General features: G+C 39.8%; 1 protein-coding gene across 1 annotated transcript in view; it reads right to left on the reverse strand.

Moving 5' to 3' along the window:
* SYNE1 (spectrin repeat containing nuclear envelope protein 1) overlaps window positions 1–19241 on the reverse strand; it is a 451782-nt gene that overhangs the window by 198420 nt on the left and 234121 nt on the right. Inside the window, exons 66-76 of the mRNA XM_067011034.1 lie at window positions 18333–18497; window positions 14088–14405; window positions 13231–13386; window positions 12905–13075; window positions 11966–12292; window positions 10561–10713; window positions 10084–10251; window positions 7514–7690; window positions 4956–5102; window positions 1645–1770; window positions 163–339 (exon numbers count right to left, since the gene is read on the reverse strand). Of these exons, the coding sequence (XP_066867135.1) occupies window positions 163–339; window positions 1645–1770; window positions 4956–5102; window positions 7514–7690; window positions 10084–10251; window positions 10561–10713; window positions 11966–12292; window positions 12905–13075; window positions 13231–13386; window positions 14088–14405; window positions 18333–18497 (2085 nt within the window). The remainder of the gene's footprint in view (window positions 1–162; window positions 340–1644; window positions 1771–4955; window positions 5103–7513; window positions 7691–10083; window positions 10252–10560; window positions 10714–11965; window positions 12293–12904; window positions 13076–13230; window positions 13387–14087; window positions 14406–18332; window positions 18498–19241) is intronic.

Here is a 19241-nt window from a genome sequence, read left to right on the forward strand (position 1 = left end):
AGCTCCAAGAAAATATCTGAATGTTTACTTTCTGAGCTATACTTTTCTGGCACCAAATGAAAGTTGTTCTATCTCATTCCTTAAATAACTATGTGTAAGGATTGATTGACATACACCCATCCTGGTCTCCTCTAGCTCCCCTGGAGACATGTTAATTCCTACCTTTACTTGAGACACCATGTTCTGTGCAATATTTAGCTCCAGTTCTGAGTGCCTCCTCTTCATATTCTGCAGCTGCTGACTGGCATCCTGGAGGTAAATCCAAAGCTCAGCCTTCATGTGCTTGATCTCTTCCCAGCCCTGAGTTAAGTTCTGTGCCTGGGCAAGCCTTTGTTCAATCTGGAGGAAACGCAGAGGCAAAAGTTAGCAGCAATGGACAGAAACATTTAAGTTCAATGAATCAGCCTGTCCATGTACACAGGCCGACACACGTGTGCGCGCGCGCGCACACACACACACACACGTGATAAATCCAAAGAGAATTCTTTATTTGCTTCAAGAAAAACAGATTTTATATTTAGGTTTTCTAAAGACTTCAAATGTCTAAGACTTATGCCATATGATTTCAATCAATACTGTGAAAGTCTAGAAGCTTTAACAATTTATTAGGTCAGAAGCTGCCCTAATGGTTTTTCACATTGGGCATTTCAGTGGATACATCTGTTTGACTGAGTCATCAATTTGGTCTTGGGGTTAACTAGAAAAGACTTATATTGTTCTCTAGTGCGCAGCTGCTGATACTTCTTATAGAACACTGAGTTATTAACATTTTGGATATATGCTTAGATCTGCTTCACTGGTTTTTGAAATCATATAACTTATTTTGATAAATCATTTCTGTAAAAAAAATAGGAGCTATATCATCTTTCTTAAGGATTTAAATACAGACTTGTTTTGATAATGTAATAAAACATAAAAGTAAAAAAAAATGTTAGTTTAATTATTTTAATACCTATATTATAATTATTTAATTATCTTAACTTATTCATTATTTTTTCCTTTAGATCATTTTACTATTCTGGAATATTTAATCAGTTAAATACCAAAACCAAGTCTTTTTTTTTTTTTTTTAATCCAAACGTGTTGTGTTCCAGAGTTTAAGGCAGTAGCAGCAAACACACGGCCTCTGTGGCGCCATCTGTCTGCTGCAGACGGGTACTGCTAACTCATCACAACACTGTCCAAAGGGCCCAGATACAGCTTCAGAATTCTTCTCAACACCACACTCAGCCACTGCCAATGAATTAGAAGGGTCATGACAGATGTTTGCCATCCTAATAGGAAGGGTCAGGAGGCCCTTTCACACTAAATATGACCGAAAGAAAACGATGGAATAGGAGAAAAGAAAAAAACTGAGTGAAAAAATAGGAAAAGAGGAAGAGAGAATGGTAATTGAGGAGAAAAGAGAAGAGGAAAGAGGTGCGAATGTTTAGCAGTTCAATGGGACTAAATATTTCACTTCCAATTCAGTGGCATCGGTGTGCCTACCTTTCTGTGACTTAGTTGAAATTCAATACATATTTATTATAATGCTTGCAGGAGCATTATAGCAAGAATACTCCAAGGAGAAATTTTTTTTTCACCTCTAACATTCAAGCAAGAGAATGTAGTCAGATATATCCAATGTCATTTTTAAACTTTTACCATTTGTTCTGTTTGTTGAATATCTTTTGCTGTGGTTTTCACTGAAGAGTTTGACAAGTCACACATGGTGCAAAGGAGATCTAAGTAGGTCCTTGCCTGTTCCTGCAAAGCTCTGAAGTGTTTGACCTGAAAAAAACAAAAAAAGAAAAAAAAAAAACTTGTCAGAGTGAAAGAGACACATGCTATATTTAGATAGCAAATATTTGTACCATTTATGGTATTTTGTTGACATTTCAAAAATAACCTTGCTATGCTCAGTATTTTCACCATTGTTGTAAATGACATATATTAGTTACTCAGAAGAAAGCTTTCCAAACACACTGGCAGGGAGCCATTTGTCCACCAGCTGTTTCTTACTCTAATTAGCCTGTGTGGTCTGGGAAAGGGGAACAACCACGAAACTTCCACGGTTTTCCCAGATTCTCTGTTCACATTCTAGCTTGTTTTCTTTTTTTAAAAAACATATTTATTTATTTATTTTTGGCTGCTTCGGGTCTTCTTTGCGGCATGTGGGATCTTTTATTGCGGTGCACAGGCTTCTCTCTAGTTGTGGTGTGCGGGCTCAGTAGTTGCAGCACACGGGTTCCAGAGAGCGTGGGCTTCTATAGTTGTGGCATGCGGGCTCCAGAGCCTGTAGTTGCAGCACACAGGCTCTCTAGTTGTGGCGCACGGGCTTAGTCTCCGCGCAGCATGTGGGATCCTAGTTCCCCAACCAGGGACGGAACTGGCATCCCCAGTTGTCAGGCTGCTGCAGGAGTTAGATGAGAAGTGATGATGGCCTGACGGAGGGCGATGGGTGGTAGAGGTGGTGAGAAGCGGCTTTCGCTTACTCCACCTTTGTGATTAATGGGGAAGGAGGTATTGACTGCAAGTTGTAGGGGATAAAGTTGATCTACAGAAACAGCAGGTGATCTTCCAAAATCATAGCTAATAATGGAGCCTAACTTTTTGACTCATCTCAGTATATTTCCTCTAAGCTGTGTGGGTTGCCTACACACATCATTCTCACATAAATGTAACAAATCCAGATCAATTTCCCATTAAGTAGAAAGCAGCACCTAAACTTTTATCCATTGTACCATCTGACTGGTGTTTCGCTTCCAATTAGTATCATTAGCCATTAACCAAAACCATCCCATCAGGTACTCATGGCTCAGAGAAAGTTATCTGTCCCAAACAGCCTTTGGAAATGAGAAGAGAATGAGATATGTGAATTTTTATTTTATAGATATATTTACTTTAAAAAAATAATGATTTACTTTAAAATGTATACAGTTGGCCTGATTCCAAAAGCACTGGGAGCAGCTTGTTCATTGTCAATGTCAAAACAGTTATGAAAGATTTCTGCTCTACATCAACTTCAAGGGCAAATCTGATAGTACTTTTCCCCATTCCCCCCAATGCACATCATGCCTTATGAAAACAAATGACATTCTTAATGGAATCAAATCAGTCTGTCATTGACTGATGGTAGTGAGGACCATATTATCATTACATATGTATTGAGCATTTACCATGGGGGAGGCCCTGGGGATACACGACGCATCCTGGGACCCTGACCAAATTCAACAGCAGCCAATCAAAGCCTGACCAGAGTCTGACACCCTGTCAGTAGTGGAATTCTCCAGTGACACATCCAAGCTAACTAATGACCCAGGACCTGCTCGACTTTACATGAAAGCAGTACTTGCCAAAGGAAAGACGGATCAAAACAAAGCAAAACAGGGCTTCCCTGGTGGCGCAGTGGTTGAGAATCCGCCTGCCGATGCAGGAGACACGGGTTCGTGCCCTGGTCCGGGAAGATCCCACATGCCGCGGAGCAACTAAGCCCGTGAGCCATGGCTGCTAGGCCTGCGCGTCCGGAGCCTGTGCTCCGCAACGGGAGAGGCCACAACAGTGAGAGGCCCACATACCGCAAAAAAAAAAAAAAAAATTAATAAAAAAAAAAACAAAACAAAAAAAACAAAGCAAAACAAAAACAAAAAGAAACAACAAAAAACCTCTTCCCCTGCAGAACAACTGAGGTCCAGGTGTTTGCAATACCTCTAATTCCCTTCTCTGTTGCTTCCAAAAGGGGGCAGCCCATTTTGAGAAGCAGCGTGGAAGGGGAAGAAAGCAGAACAATGAACGATACAGTCACTGAATCTGGGCCCCAAGAAGGATGGCATCCTCCTGCAACCACAGCTAATGCGGTAGCTATAGGAAATTTCCTGTTCTAGCAAAAGGTCTTTGGGATTAATGTTATTTTCCCCCTCCCTTTTACTTCTTTTTTGGGGAACAAAGGAGAAGAATCAAGCTTTGGTCTGGATTGTTCTGAATAAAGTACATTGCAAACAAACAGCCACAAGACAATGGATGACCCAAGAAAGCTCACAGTCTAATGAAAAAGCAGAATACAGACAATCTTTATTTCATTTCTTGATTCAAGGAGAGCCATGTCTGATTTGTCCATATTCTATTTTTTATAAGGTGTAACACATGCACTTCTGTGAGCCATTTCATGACTTCAATAATGTAAATCATTTAAGCCAGAAAGTATACTTTGGGGGACATATTAACTGCACATATTCTCTAAGCGGACTAAATGAACAAGCATATTCTTTTAATCTCAGTTTGAGGTAAAAAAAATATTGAATTTTTACATTACATCCTATCTGGCAGCAACCTTTACAACGCAATTCCTTTAAAATATATTCTTTGCACTGCATAGAAAAGTTGCTTAGTACAAAACATTTAACAACGTCCCTCAAATATTCTGCTGAAGTCTCAGGAGCAACATTTTAAGCATGTAGATGTCAAATTAATATGCCACAGGTTCCTTTCCCATGATAACAATTAATATTTCAGTCAGCATTCATTCAATAATTATTTAATAAGCAACTCGTTTTGTGCCCAAAAATGCAGGAGAGGCTCATTTTGCTTTTCTGTTTACAAATCATGTACACTGCGGTACAACATTTGAATTTCTTCATAACTTGCAGAAGCAAGCATACCTATAATCACTTGACCTATTAAAACACTGAGGCTCAGAGAAATTCAGTGATTTACCCATGGGCACACTGCTGAGCAGGTACTGGAATCGACCTTTTTGGCTACAGTGCCCATGCCCTATTTATTCTACCACCTTGACCTCAGTTGTGCATCTGTCTTCCTGGTTAGAATGTGGACTTGACTGGAATCAAGCTCAGACCTTATTTATACTTTTATATCTCCAGCAACCAGCACAATTTGGCACATAATAGGTACTTAACATGTTTTCATCGAATGAATGAATCACAGCATAACATAAACTTTCAGGAATCGCAAACTACCTGCTTAATGGCTTCTGCCCTGCTGAGAGGGGGATGTGCGCTTGGCTTTAAATCGGGCTGGACTGCAGAAAGCCAGGCCTGGCACTGCTGCAGGGTGTCTTGTCGACTGACATGCTTCTGAAGTTCATGTTCCAGACTCTGGTATACCTGAGACAGAACAATCATGCTGCGGTTGTGAGAGCTGTTTTTGTATCTCTAAAAAGATCGCTGGAAGCAAATGAAACAAGTCCACTTCAAACAGGTCCCTCACCCTGCCATGCCTCCCAAATCAGACACATATCTACGGCGTCTGCATATGTTCCAAAATGTTGCAAAGCACATGGGCCACGCCCCAGTTTATAACTTCTCAACCCACACATTACAACATAATATCCTGATCGTGGAAAGACAAGGTGGACAGGGTTAATGCAACGCTAGAAATGTGTTAGAATACATAAAATCTTTGAAGTAAATTGGTCAAACATAAATCAAAAGTTTTTGCAGCTTTTTCCTCCACGGTATAAATACTGTCCTTTTCATTTAAATTAGAAACTAAAAGTAAAAATAAAATGCCAGCTCATGAAAAGATAACCCATATTTCTCTAACGGAAAAGCTTCTGTTTTAGGGGTAGGGTAAATTGGAACTAAATTATAACACTGGGGAGGGGAGAGTTTGATGCCCTCATTTCATCTTAGAAGTTACATTCCAGGACAACAATAATCTAGAATAGGGCTTCCCTGGTGGCGCAGTGTTTGAGAGTCCGCCTGCCGATGCAGGGGACACGGGTTCGTGCCCCGGTCTGGGAAGATCCCACGTGCCGCGGAGCGGCTGGGCCCGTGAGCCATGGCCGCTGAGCCTGTGCGTCTGGAGCCTGTGCTCCGCAACAGGAGAGGCCACGACAGTGAGAGGCCCGCGTACCGCAAAAAAAAAAAAAAAAAAAAAAAAAAAATCTAGAATAACCCAAACATTTTCTAATGCATCTATTCAATTAATTAATCCTCAACCAGCCAAGCAATTTCCATTTTATCCACAAAGACATGTTGAGAAACTATTACATGTTTCCTTGAAATCAAGGTGAAATACACCTATGATGTTTTCTGAGCAAACTCTTCATCAAAAACAAAAGAAAGAAAAAAAGACTAGGGGGTTAGACTGGCTTCTCTTTTCTTATTGAGACAACAGAAGCAGTAATTGAATTCTGCTTTTCTCTGTCATCTGTTAAATTAATCACTTTTATCTGATATTGGGACTATCCCTTATTTATTTTTATTCCAAGCAGAACTAAAAAGAAAAAAGGTATTTTGCTTTCTTTAACATTTTTGCAAAGTTTAATTATAAGATTCTGACTCTGTTCTTAGAATTTCGTCTACTTTTTAAAAGTTTATTTTTAAACTATGTTTGTCTTTCGAACATTTGCTAATTAAAAAAAAATTAAGCTGTGTCCCTAATGCACAGAAAAAGCCTGCTACAAAGACAGTGCTAAGAAATCTCTGTTGAGTGAGTGAACAAATGAGCTCACCAGAAAGCTTCATGCTGCTGTTTTTCTTGTCTCACCCCCTTTTTCCCCTTTGTCATCATCTGCAGTTATTTGTTAGATTCTTTTATCCCTCTTTTTTTTTTTTTTTTTTTTTGTGGTACGTGGGCCTCTCACTGCTGTGGCCTCTCCCGTTGCGGAGCACAGGCTCCCGATGCGGGATGTGGGATCTTCCCGGACCGGGGCACGAACCCGTGTCCCCTGCATCGGCAGGCGGATTCTCAACCACTGCGCCACCAGGGAAGCCCTATCCCTCTTCTTTATTAACTTTTTGAAGGTGGATTTTCCAAGTCTAGGGATCAACTAACGTCACCCAGCATTTTTTTTTATTATCGTGATGAACACAGATAATTCTCTCTGTGTCACTTGTATTTCTCCAGTTCTTACTAAATAGCCCAGTAACAAAAATAGATGGACTCTTCCAGTGTCCTTTATAAATTCCAGAATAATAAAGAGTAATCCACTAATTTTACTTAATTGTTGTTAAAAGGGCGATTCTTATTTATCTTAGACTTATATCTATAACATCAAGGATTCCATTTTATTGGAAGGATACCCACTGAAGTATACCTCGAAATTGGTGCTTACTTCTTTTCTCAATTTCTATATGAATACATAAAAATACTGAATTAGAGTAGAACCTGGGCTGCATAGAGTTAAAAAGAAATAATTATTGTGCGACTTACAGAATAAACTTATTTTGATGTTATAGAATAAATGGCAAATTAGAAAGAGGTATTATTGATGGTGTGCAAATAAAAACAAACAAAATTAAAAATGTTTTTCATAATCAATTCATGGAATAAAGGGATTGAGTAAAACCACATGTGTGAAATTCACCACTTCATCACATCAATCAAATATACGATATGTTAGTTCTATGTTCACATAGAGACTCTGAAATCTATCGTCTTAGTTTCTGTCTGGAAAAACACCAAAACGATCCCGAAGACTGAAGCACAAAAACTATTTTTAAAAACCTCCAGTTTGCACAGTTTTTCTCCTTAATTATTCATCATTCTAGAATGTTCCAGTGGTACTCACCCTCTGGGCTGTACTGCAGATGGCTGAGTAACTATCCTTTGTGCCCTGCAGATGAGCGTGTACATTTTGTTTAAGTTTTGCTTGGAGGTGGTCTGCACACTGGCTGATCAAATTGTCGCCTTTAATTTTAAGGTTGTTCAAACGGTCTTCAAAACCAGCAATTTCTTCCATCATTGCCTACAAAAAAATGAAACAAATACTGAATTCTCATTCTATTTTTAGTCTTTAAATAATCTATTCATCAAACAGAAAGTTTATGATCAATCATTTCACTGTTTAAAATGTTTTTAAAAGAGTTTTGCAATTTGTCTTGGTTACCATATCAACAAATGAAAAAAAAAGTATATTTTCAGAGATACTCCAATGGGAAAAGTTAATGAATTTAATGGATTAAGTTACATACGAATAATGAAGTAAACTTTAAGTGATTTCATGAGGCTGATCTCAGTTAGAGATCTGCTCCATGGTATTATTACCAGTAAGAAGGATGTTAATACATTTTTCAACTCTATAAGTTATAATTCTGGTATAATTTATATCTAAAATAATCTAATTACAACTTAATCTAATTTACTAATGTCTAATTTATCTAATAAGATATCTGATTTATGTAATAATCGAATGTCTAAATTATGTAAGATCTAATTTACATCTAATAATACTTATATTGATAAAAATAAAAATAACCTTTATCACTTAGCATTTATTAAGCACCTGCTATAGTGCAGGGACTATATATAAGCCCGGATAAATGTGTATTATTACTATTGTTTTACAGATGAGGAGATTGAAGCACAGAGATGTTATAAAACATGTTCAAGGGACTTCCCTGGTGGCACAGTGGTTAAGAATCCGCCTGCCAATGCAGGGGACACGGGTTCGAGCCCTGGTCCAGGAAGATCCTACATGCCGCGGAGCAACTAAGCCCGTGCGCCACAACTACTGAGCCTGCGCTCTATAGCCCATGAGCCACAACTACTGAAGCCCGTGCACCACAACTACTGAAGCCCGTGCACCTAGAGCCTGTGCTCCGCAACAAGAGAAGCAACTGCAATGAGAAACCCGTGCACCACAATGAAGAATAGCCCCTGCTTGCCACAACTAGAAAAAGCCCGTGCGCAGCAACGAAGACCCAACGCAGCCGAAAAGAAAAGAAAAGCCATGTTCAAGGTTTCACAAGTAGTAAATGGCACAGCCCCCAGCTTTGGGCCTGTCTCTGCCCGATTCCAGTTCACACACACCACTATGACCACCTGTGTTCTCTAGTGAGCTTTCTCACAAGATCACTTAGAGGGCAGGAACCAACTTTTTCAAATCAGGTGCTAATTTCCTTACAATGCTAATGACAAGTGACATTCCAACACAAAGTTTCCTGGGTTGACACATCAATACATCTAAGGGAAACCAGGTGGTCCTTCAGCAGCCCAGGGTCCACCACTTTTTTTCCAGTGGCGCTGGGTTAACCGTTATTATATATGCCATATTGAAAAGAAACATTTTGTCTTCGAGCTGGAATGGAACCAGTACATCATGAGGTTACTGAGGGTATTTTCTCAGTGCCAAATAGACTATATCATGTAGTTACTTCTCTGTTGGTATTTGCTAAATAAAATGTTCTCCTATAGGAATCCTGAAGCCCAGAATGGTTAACTGGTCTTCCTAAGACGCACTACTAGATATTTACCATGTCACGACTAAAAATCAGTTTCCTATTAAGCTCACCAAAATTGCTCCATAAAATTGTGACTATATGACATCTATCATCTGGCACATATAATTACTAAAAATACATATTAATAAATAGACTAACACCACATATCAGTCCTGTACTTTATGGTTTACAAAATACTTTCACATACGTTATCTCCCGTGATGACCACCACAGCTATATGATGGGGCTGGTGTCATTACCACCCTTAACAGAGGAGAAAAAGGAGGCACAGAGAGGCTAAGTCCCCCCAACTAGGAAGGAGACAGTCTGGCTAGAACCCAGACTCTTTGACTACTATTTTTGTATCCTATCTTTGGCTATACTTTTCTAAAGTAAAGATAATTTCTCTTTGATAAATTACTCCCTAAAGATTATATTCTGCAATGAAAAACTATTAGCTGGGGAAAATGCTACAATATGTTCAGAAGGTGAATGCCAAGATTCAGCTGCTGTTGAGTCCTTTAAATATTAAATTGAACTGTTCTCAATTATCAGTCATTTTTTTTTTTTTTTGTGGTACGCGTCCCTCTCACCTTTGTGGCCTCTCCCGTTGCAGAGCACAGGCTCTGGACGCGCAGGCTCAGCGGCCATGGCCCACGGGTCCAGCCGCTCCATGGCACATGGGATCCTCCCGGACCGGGGCACGAACCCGTGTCCCCTGCATCGGCAGGGGGGCTCTCAACCACTGCGCCACTAGGGAAGCCCTATCAGTCATTCTTGAGACTCAGACCTGATTCTTTAAGTGCAGTCGTTACAATCCAGAGAGGTGCACGCGTGCACTCACACACACGCGCACATACACGCAGCACACCTGCTAAAGCCACCCTGTATTCTTCAGCTCCTTAGAGCTCAGGCATACCTTATGGTGGGCCAGCTGCTGGGTAACCATCTCTAGACTGCTTGTCTCCATGAGGTCGGGTGCCACTAACTTTCCTGACATCTGCAGCAGCCACTTTTCCACTTCTTGGAGCTCACCATTGTAATCTTCGTGGTCTCTGACTTTCACCTCGAGACGGCAAACATGCTCCTGTGAAGCCAGGTGTCCGTTAGAAGTGACTTTCAAGCCAAAGATCTACTCAGAACTTTCATATTTTTAAAAGCCCAGGACAACTCATAGGGTAGGTAGAGTTACACACATCAGAAACTTACTAGGAACGGAAAAAAACAGATACAACACAACCCGCAAAGTCGTTTCGCCATTTAAAATGCCCATCTGAATAAAAGAAAAAATATTGACCCATACCAGGCCTTAAAGTTTTCTGACAGATAAAAAGGAGTCAGGACCCCCTTTGTGGCAAATACACACATTTGTGTTGAATTTCTGATCACTCCTTACTTTTCCTGCACTGCAGAGGTTCTGGTAATCACTTTGAAGTTGATCTATTTTGTCCTTTAAAGTAACATCCTGCACCAGCTCCAGGAGGGCTTCACCTTTTTCTCTCACTGATTTCACTGATGGTTCATGGGACAACACCGTTTGTTGAAGTGACTTGAATTACAAAGAAAAAACAACAGGAGCCAGTCATCTATGTGATCAAGGCGAATATATACATATATGTTGGCATGTCTAAGTTTATCTACTTCAAGTAAAGATCTGACATATACTTTAAAAATTAATAAGTATAAAGCAATAAAGAGAGAATGCCTTTTTATGGCTAATACAGTTTTTCAATACAGGGTAAATAAAAGTAAGACATCAAATAGCCCTTCACATGTGCAGAGGGAAGTATGGAAAAGAATTGCATTTGGCTAAATTTAACATGGTTCATATTGCTGGCTTCTAGCGCATTCCTTTCAGCAGAGAAATAAACCTTAATTCTCTATGAAGGGAGCGAGGTGCTATCTTTTGATTTTTGACTCGTGAAATCAATAGCAGCTTGAGCTGGATGTGAAGTCTGGGAGACAAATTCCAGTTGCAACGTTGTTATGATGGCCTAAAAGTGCTATTTAAATATATCAAGAACTCAGAGGGAACTAAAAAAGAAGCAGTGTGATTCTTATATAACACCTTCAAAGACACACTGTCAGGCTAGGCAGAAGACTCGAGGACAGGAATAGACATACTGGCTGGAGTAGGAAAAAGCTTCCAACAGGAAAAGCTTTGAGGCAAGCCATCACACTGTAATTCTTAAAGAATACTGCTAAATAATTTGGGTCAAATTTAGAAAACAGACTATTCCATGTATAAGCTTCAATAACTGTTTCACAGATTTGAGTATGTGAAATATTTGTATCTACAGCATGTAGAGTGATATCTACACCACCATTTACTCTTTCAAAAATTAATTTCTAAGATGTTTAACTAGAGTTGGTTAATTAGAATATATTTTCTTAGAAATATGATGTCTCATTTTGAATTTACCACAGGTCAGTTTATAGGCCTTCTGTACCAAAAGATGAAGGAAAGACTCTACATGATAGATAAAATCTGTAGGTGTGAGATCCTAATGCCAAGAAGGTTTTTCTGGAGGATCCACATACCTGAATCACACTGTCAGAGTAGCTCTCCATTTACTGATACAACCCTTGAATATCAGACAAACATAATTCCTGAATGGGAAAATAAGTCTGATGGAGCGTTTCTAGCCATATAAATCTATACCACTCCCCACCAGCAGAATAGGCGCTTTAAAGACTTTTTCTAGCACTCACTAAGGGTGACACGAACCAGGAATCACGTCCCACCCGTTCAGTCCTACATGACGTCCTCGTGCATCTGTCAGTTAGTAACAACACACTACCTTGTATTTAGATAGTTGAGCTTTTTTCTCATATAATTCCATTTTGGGTTCTTCAGGAATGTGTAGGATTTCTCGGTATTCTGCTATCCACTGAGTTAGTGCTTTGTATTTATCTGAGAATTCCTTTGTTAAATGAAGGCCCTTTTCCAGAGTCATGTGCTCCTTCCGGACAGTGCTGGTCAGTTCCTTCAACTGTTCCACGTGGGCATGGATCTCTTTTCTTAACGCCTCTGCCTCACCATCTTCCAAGTATGTAAGGGCCCTCTCTCCTTTCTCTCGGGCTGATTTGAGCAAACTCTGGCCTTTCTCCATGTCTTTCAGCAAAACCTGAGAAAGAGTGGGAAGCAAATGCAAACAAACCAACGAATAAACAAACAAATAAATGCAAATAACTTAGCATTATTTCTTTCCTTTTAAAGAACAGCCTTTCAAGTCCCATTCTTGAGTCCACGGATTTCTCCTTAAAATATGGTTTTTGAAGTTTATAACCAGATTTAGCCCACCAGCAATCAGGAATCTTCTCTACTTCAATATAGGTCTTTTAAAGTCTTGATCAGCATATCATTTCCAAATCAGAGATTTAAGGAAGAACTTGATGTTTCAGTGCTCCTATAGATCTGAGTTAAAACTCTATTAACGCAGAGTGCCATGAATTTGAGATCATTTTTTTCTTTTAATATTTCGTGTCAAACTGGAACTTAGTTAAGAATTTCGTGTGCGGCCATGTGTAAGACATTGAAATGACTTCACAACACAAATAAGTGAAAGCCAGTCTTTGGCTTAAGCGATTATAACTTGGAATTTAGAGTGAAATGATGAGCCAAGAATCACCAATCATACTGGGCGGGGATGAACACATGCACTCCCAATTCTACGCGGGAGGCAGGAACAGCTCGTGAAAGAAGGGTTGGGAGACAAACCTGATATTTGCATGCCTACCTCCAATGTCTTCATTTTTTTCCCCATCATCACTTTATCTACTTTATCAATTTTGGCAGCCACATTCTTGAAATTTTTGTGAGTAGAGCTGTACCAATCCGAATAGGAATTTAAAGATAATTCTGATTCCTCCAAACTCTGGATCTCTTCCTCCAGGAATTTTATTTGTTCCTTTGAAAGAAGAAACACAATGGAACAGTGATTAAAGACCTGTGCCAGTGCCTTCCTTGATAAACACGTATTATCTTCCCTGGAAGTTAGCGAAAGGAAGAACATCTGGCTTGTGAAGTTGGCTGGCCTATGATGAGCAGGGGTGACCCACTCACCAGCACTTGGAGGAGAAGGGCTTGGTATCTGGACGTCAGCTGGGTGGCCTGGTAGCCCGTTCGGCTGCTCACGTGGCTCTCATCCAGGATCTCCTGTGCTCTGGTTCCCACTTCCTCAACTTCATCTCTGTACGCAGTGACTTCTTCATGCCACTTCTGAAATGACACAATATTGGAGGGAAAGGGTCAATCTTACAGATTCTTGAGTAAGACAAATAAATATATCTTCTTACTAGAAAATGATTTCAGTGTATTGTTAGAATATACTTATTCTGTGATATAATTTTGAAAATACTTCACATAAAACCTTCATGAAAATGTAATTCCAGTAACATGATAAAAACTGTACACTTAATGAGTTTGAGTGCTTTTCTGTCTATATTACATATATTTTTATATCCTTTGTTGTACTTAGATAAATTTTAAAATAGATGAATAAGGAAAAGAAGTTCCAGAGGCCTAAGGATTATTTTGATCATGTGCACTGAATCTACATAAAAATTAGAATAACATTAATTTTCAAGTATTATGTCAATGTAGTACATTAGAGCAATTTCAAATCAGAGCCATAAACAAATTATTGCAACACTAGCATTCATGTATCTTTACCAGGTAAGGTAATAAAGCTTGGGAAGAAAATATAAAATACTTCATTAAACTCGACTGCCTTAGAATTCTAATAAATAATTGCTGGTAGAAGAATGCGCCATTATAATGTACATCAAATTTCTTTGCAAGTAGAAAGAGATTTTGCAAAAGCTAAACCTTGGACCAAAAGTCACTAAATATTTTAAGGAAACAAATTATGCAAGGCAACTGCTACTTTGACAAAGATGAGGAATTTACATTAGTTGTACCTTCATCTGATGTAATTGTATCTCCTTGGCTGCACGGTTAGACTGACGTCCACTTCTGAGACTCACTTTGTCCTCCATTGCTTTTAGCCACTCGTCTACTTGCTGAAACTTTTGTTCCATCAGTCTCAATTTGTTGACTACATTATTGAACTGAGTTCGGGTCTCGGACAGCCTCTGCTGGTAAGCCTGCCAGCCCTGCCGGAGAGACTCTAATGCCCGGTCCTCCATCTGGGGGATGCCCGATGGTATCACTTCCTCTCTGGTGTGCAGCACTGAATGCCACAGGGCCTGCCCCTCTGCGCAGTGCACCTGGAGCTCCTGTAGGGGAAAGGTATGGCTGACACACCCCACTTATATTTTACACCCGTGCAGGTGATCACGTCTCACTCAAGCCAACTGTGCCCTTCACGTTGGCTTCAAGAAAACTTCACGTTAGGAAAGAATGCTTTGATTCTGACTTACACAAAAAAATATGTACCGAAAACTGAATACTGTCTCCCAAGTCAGGAGAAAGATTCTGAAATATTTCCAATTAAATTAATCAGAATGCATACATATATACACACACTGAGAGAAATATTTTTCTCAGTTATCTTAGAAGCAATGTCTGAAATTTGGCTTTTCAGACTACAGGCAAAAAACACTGTGATTAAAGGGTTATTGTTTAATATAATAACCTAGGCTTTTTTTGGCTCCTAATCTGTTTAAAGAGCCTAAGGTTTCTTGCTTTGACATTGAATGGGATCAGTGCTACATGTGTGGCTGAGAAAAGAACAATGGACCTTCTTTTTGCTAAGGAGGGATCCTTTGCCAAAGATGTTCTAGGGAATGCGATGGCAGAGAGAAGTTGGCCCTGGAGGGTACAGGGCATACAAACCTGGAAGGCTGAATTATCACACCTGCCCATCAGGTACTCCTAGATACAAATACAGTTCCCTCCACCAAGGCATAAGCCCCAGAAATTTACCCTGCAAATTTAGTATGAACCAAGTCTTGAAGAGCATCAACTACTTTTTTTATAGAAAGAAAAACTCATATCCTTAAAGATGTTGGCAAAATGGTATTATACACTTGTGTTACTTGATCTGACCATCTAAAGTTGAAAGGGGAAAGTCAAATCCCACCAAGAATGTTAAAAGTGCCAACGTATTTAGTCAGAATACAATATTATTAAAAAATCTTTAATACCAACGAAATTGCTCATATCTGACCACTTTTGCCTATAGAAATAGCAATCTTATATGGTTCAGACTATTGGATACATTTGTCCTCAGCTATGATATTACTCCAAGAATGTTGTAATGTGAATGTATTGTAAATGGAAAAGAAGAACAATTTATATGGTAAAATATTAATCAAAATGATGACAAACAGGGCTTCCCTGGTGGCGCAGTGGTTGAGAGTCCGCCTGCCGATGCAGGGGACGCGGGTTCGTGCCCCGGTCTGGAAAGATCCCACGTGCCACGGAGCAGCTGGGCCCGTGAGCCATGGCCGTTGAGCCTGCGCGTCCGGAGCCTGTGCTCCGCAACGGGAGAGGCCACAGTAGTGAGAGTCCCGAGTACCGCAAAAAAAAAAAAAAAAAAAAAAAAAAAAAAAGATGACAAACAGAAATTTTATTCCTAAATTCCTATAATTTTTTAAAGGTAATTTTGTACAATCTCTTTCCTTAATTCAGGGTTTGGCAAACTTTTTCCATAAATGGTTGGACAGTAAATATTTTAGGCTTTGTGGGCCACACAATCTCTGCTGCAAGTACTTAACTGCCTAACCTTGCCATTGTGGCACCAAAGCAGCCATAGACGCTACATAGATGAACAGGTGTGGCTGTGTTCCAATAAAACCTTATTTAAAATACAGGTTCTGGGCTACAGTCTACTGATCCTTGCCCTAATTAATCTCCTTTTTAAAAATTAATTAACTTTTAAATTTATTTATTTTTGGCTGCGTTGGGTCTTCATTGCTGCGCACGGGCTTTCTCTAGTGGCGGAGAGCAGTGGCTACTCTTCGTTGCGGTGTGTGGGCTTCTCATTGCGGTGGCTTCTCTTGTTGCAGAGCATGGGCTCTAGGCACGTGGGCTCAGTAGTTGTGGCTTGCGGGCTCTAGAGCACAGGCTCAGTAGTTGTGACTCAGGGACTTAGTTGCTCCGCGGCATGTGGGATCTTCCCGGACCAGGACTCGAACCCGTGTCCCCTGCATTGGCAGGCGGATTCTTAACCACTGAGCCACCAAGGAAGCCCCTAATCTTTTTAATATATCGCCCTTTCCCTATTTTATAGCAGCTTTCACTATTCAACAAATCACTGCATTAGATAAATTCTTTTATATATACCACATTTCAAGTATTTATTCTGAGGGGAAAATATAGTTAAATATTTTAAAAATATATATGTTCTAAGACTCAAATTAAGCCTTCAGTAAATGCAGAATAATTTGTGAACATGTTTCACACTGCTGGCAGATCCCCCAGATGACTGGGCGAGCTCTAGGACATCAGGACCCTGAAGCAGTTCTGCTAGGCAGCTGGAATGTCACGTCTCCACCACCAATTTCTGCCTTACCGTCTCCCCTCCCTTGTTAACATTTGTGGTGACTCAAAATAAGGCAGTGTCAATAAGAATTAATACACAGTGAACTGAGAGGTTGGAGTTAGGTTTGGGTTTGGGCTACATTAATACTGACCAAAGTGAAACATTTTCTTCTGAAACAGGAGAAACATCTGCTGGTAACAAGTGACTTCTTGGCCCAGTTCTTACACAGAACTTGGAGAGCTTGCCATTTGCTTGCCAAGAATGTCTGGAGTGAAGGGCTGGGAGGCCTTATAGCCAGAAAACAAAGTCCATTCCATTAAGATAAATTACAACAGCTAAACCTAGCAGACCAGGGTATGCTACTATTAAGAATAAAATGGATGAGCTCCTTAAATAAGCTAATGAAACTATGACTCTTCAACTTCTGCTGTACATTTATTTCATGAATGGACTATTATTTAAATAAGATTTTTCTCCCATCTCATTCAATCCTTCCTCAGAACAACTCTGTGGAGAAAGCTGAGCCAGAGACGTTTACCTTTGCCAAAGTCACCCAGGGTCAGTTCTCACCATAAGTCAGAGTCCAAACTTCCTAATCCCAACTGTGCAGTCCTACCATTACACAACACTCCCGCCATTACACAACACTCCCTGAGACCCACTGAAACAGCCAGAAATGTTATATGCCAGCGATGACCATCTCAGTCCTGCTTTCCCACCTTGTGTAAGATGTAGGTACATCTTGCCCAATCCTGAACCAATTCCAATAAGAGCTGACAGTGTTCAGTAAGTTCCAACACAGAGCTGGTGGGACATGGAGTTGTCTTGCTGGCCTTTCTCTGTTCTCTACTCTGTGTGCCTGGTGTCCCCTTCTTGGGAACCCCCTGACCCCTATCTGTCTCTCCAGGTAAGATTAAGGGGCTCTCTTTGATGCTCCCATAAGATCCCTAATAATACAGTAGTTCTATTATTGTCCTTTTCACATTGTTAGATAGATCATTACGACCTATCAACGGGTCTGCATTTCTTCAGAATGCAAGTTCCTTGCAGGCAAGAATAATATTTTAATCATCTTTACCTGCAGTAGCTAGCCAAGTACAGCATCTGCACTGCATTAGGTGTCCAGTAAATGTTGAATGAGTCAATGAATAAGTGGGTTAGGACCACTTTCCCCATGACGCTTGCCATCTCGCCCTGAATCTCAGACTGCTTACCTGAGCATCAGTGCTTTTTCTAGCTCCTCAAATTCCTTCTTCTAGGTCTCTGTCCCTGGGCCTGTATCCTCAGCAATGTGGGAGATTTGGGTTAAAACCAGGTGGCCTAAGATGGTGCCACCAATTTGACTTTGAGAAGTGTCACTTGCGATTGACTCCTGCAGCTGTTCCACATCTAATTCAACCCTTTAGGGAGGAACAGGCAGGTGGACCAGCCAACACCATAGATGAGACCACTAGCCCTTCCCGTCAGAGGCCACCTTAGTAACTTAACCAATTCCTCAAGTTCCAGTCCTGCTCGGTCTAAACTGCCTATCAAATGATCTCGACTAGCATACACTACTGAGGTCCCCAAATGCTATCGATCAGACCTTCCTAGGGTTTCACTTAATATATATCAGCTATTTATAGGATTTAAGGTCACAGTAACTTCCCACTGCTTAAAATAAGGATTCCATATTCAGAATGAAAATTCCTTTGTTTTATAAAGAAGCAGACTTTACCTGAAGATCCCGCACCGTTGTCTCGTGAGTGTGGACATCACCTTCAAGGACTGAGTATCGGTCAAGCTTTTCTTGCTCTTGCTCCAGCCAAGCTTCAAATGCCTTCAAGTCTCTCTGATACTCTTGGTGCAGGCGAACTAGTTTTTCAGACTTGGTTACTGCTTCCTATTATTAGCATGTAAGATGATTAAGATGGAAATACACTACATGAAGTTTCAACATACTGTAAGAATTCACTTTGGGAATTTTAGAAAAGCATGATTATTAAATCATTAAAATATGAATGTTTCCTAGAAAAGTAAAACATTAAGATTTAGGCAAAAAATATTAAAAAAACGTAATATTAGGAGTAAAAGGGGTCTTAAAGATCACTTTCTTGAATTAACTTCCTGATCTCTGAATTCCTTATGAAACGTAACATGGATATTCCAAAAAAATGAATTAACTTTATTTGTCATAAAAATACATTTTTGCTAATGAAGAAAACTGAAATTCTTATATTGTGCCTTCAGTGAGGATTTGGACTCACCGTGGATTTAATTTTTCATGTACTTTTTCTAATAAAGTAAGGTGTGCTAGAAGTTCACAAAGAAATAAAGCACAGTATTATAAATATTATTGGTGATTATTTCCTGCTTTAGAAAATTTTCATCATGAGACATATTAAAGAATTTATGAGTCTTCCTTATGAAGCTGCCCCCAATTTTTCTACAATAGGTACATTTCTAGGACTTTTTAATTGAGAATTTTTTTCCTTCAGTAACTTTCATATCCTAACAATAGTTGAGGGTTTTTGATTGGTTTTGCCAGTGAGGTATTCAGAGTATTAAAATTCATTTTGCTTTTTTTTGTTCTATCTGCTTTCACAAGGCTGTCATTGCCCCAAATAAATGAGTCTTTAAATAAGCA

This window comes from Kogia breviceps, chromosome 13 (genome assembly GCF_026419965.1).
Source record: "Kogia breviceps isolate mKogBre1 chromosome 13, mKogBre1 haplotype 1, whole genome shotgun sequence".
Classification (NCBI taxonomy): Eukaryota; Metazoa; Chordata; class Mammalia; order Artiodactyla; family Physeteridae; genus Kogia; species Kogia breviceps.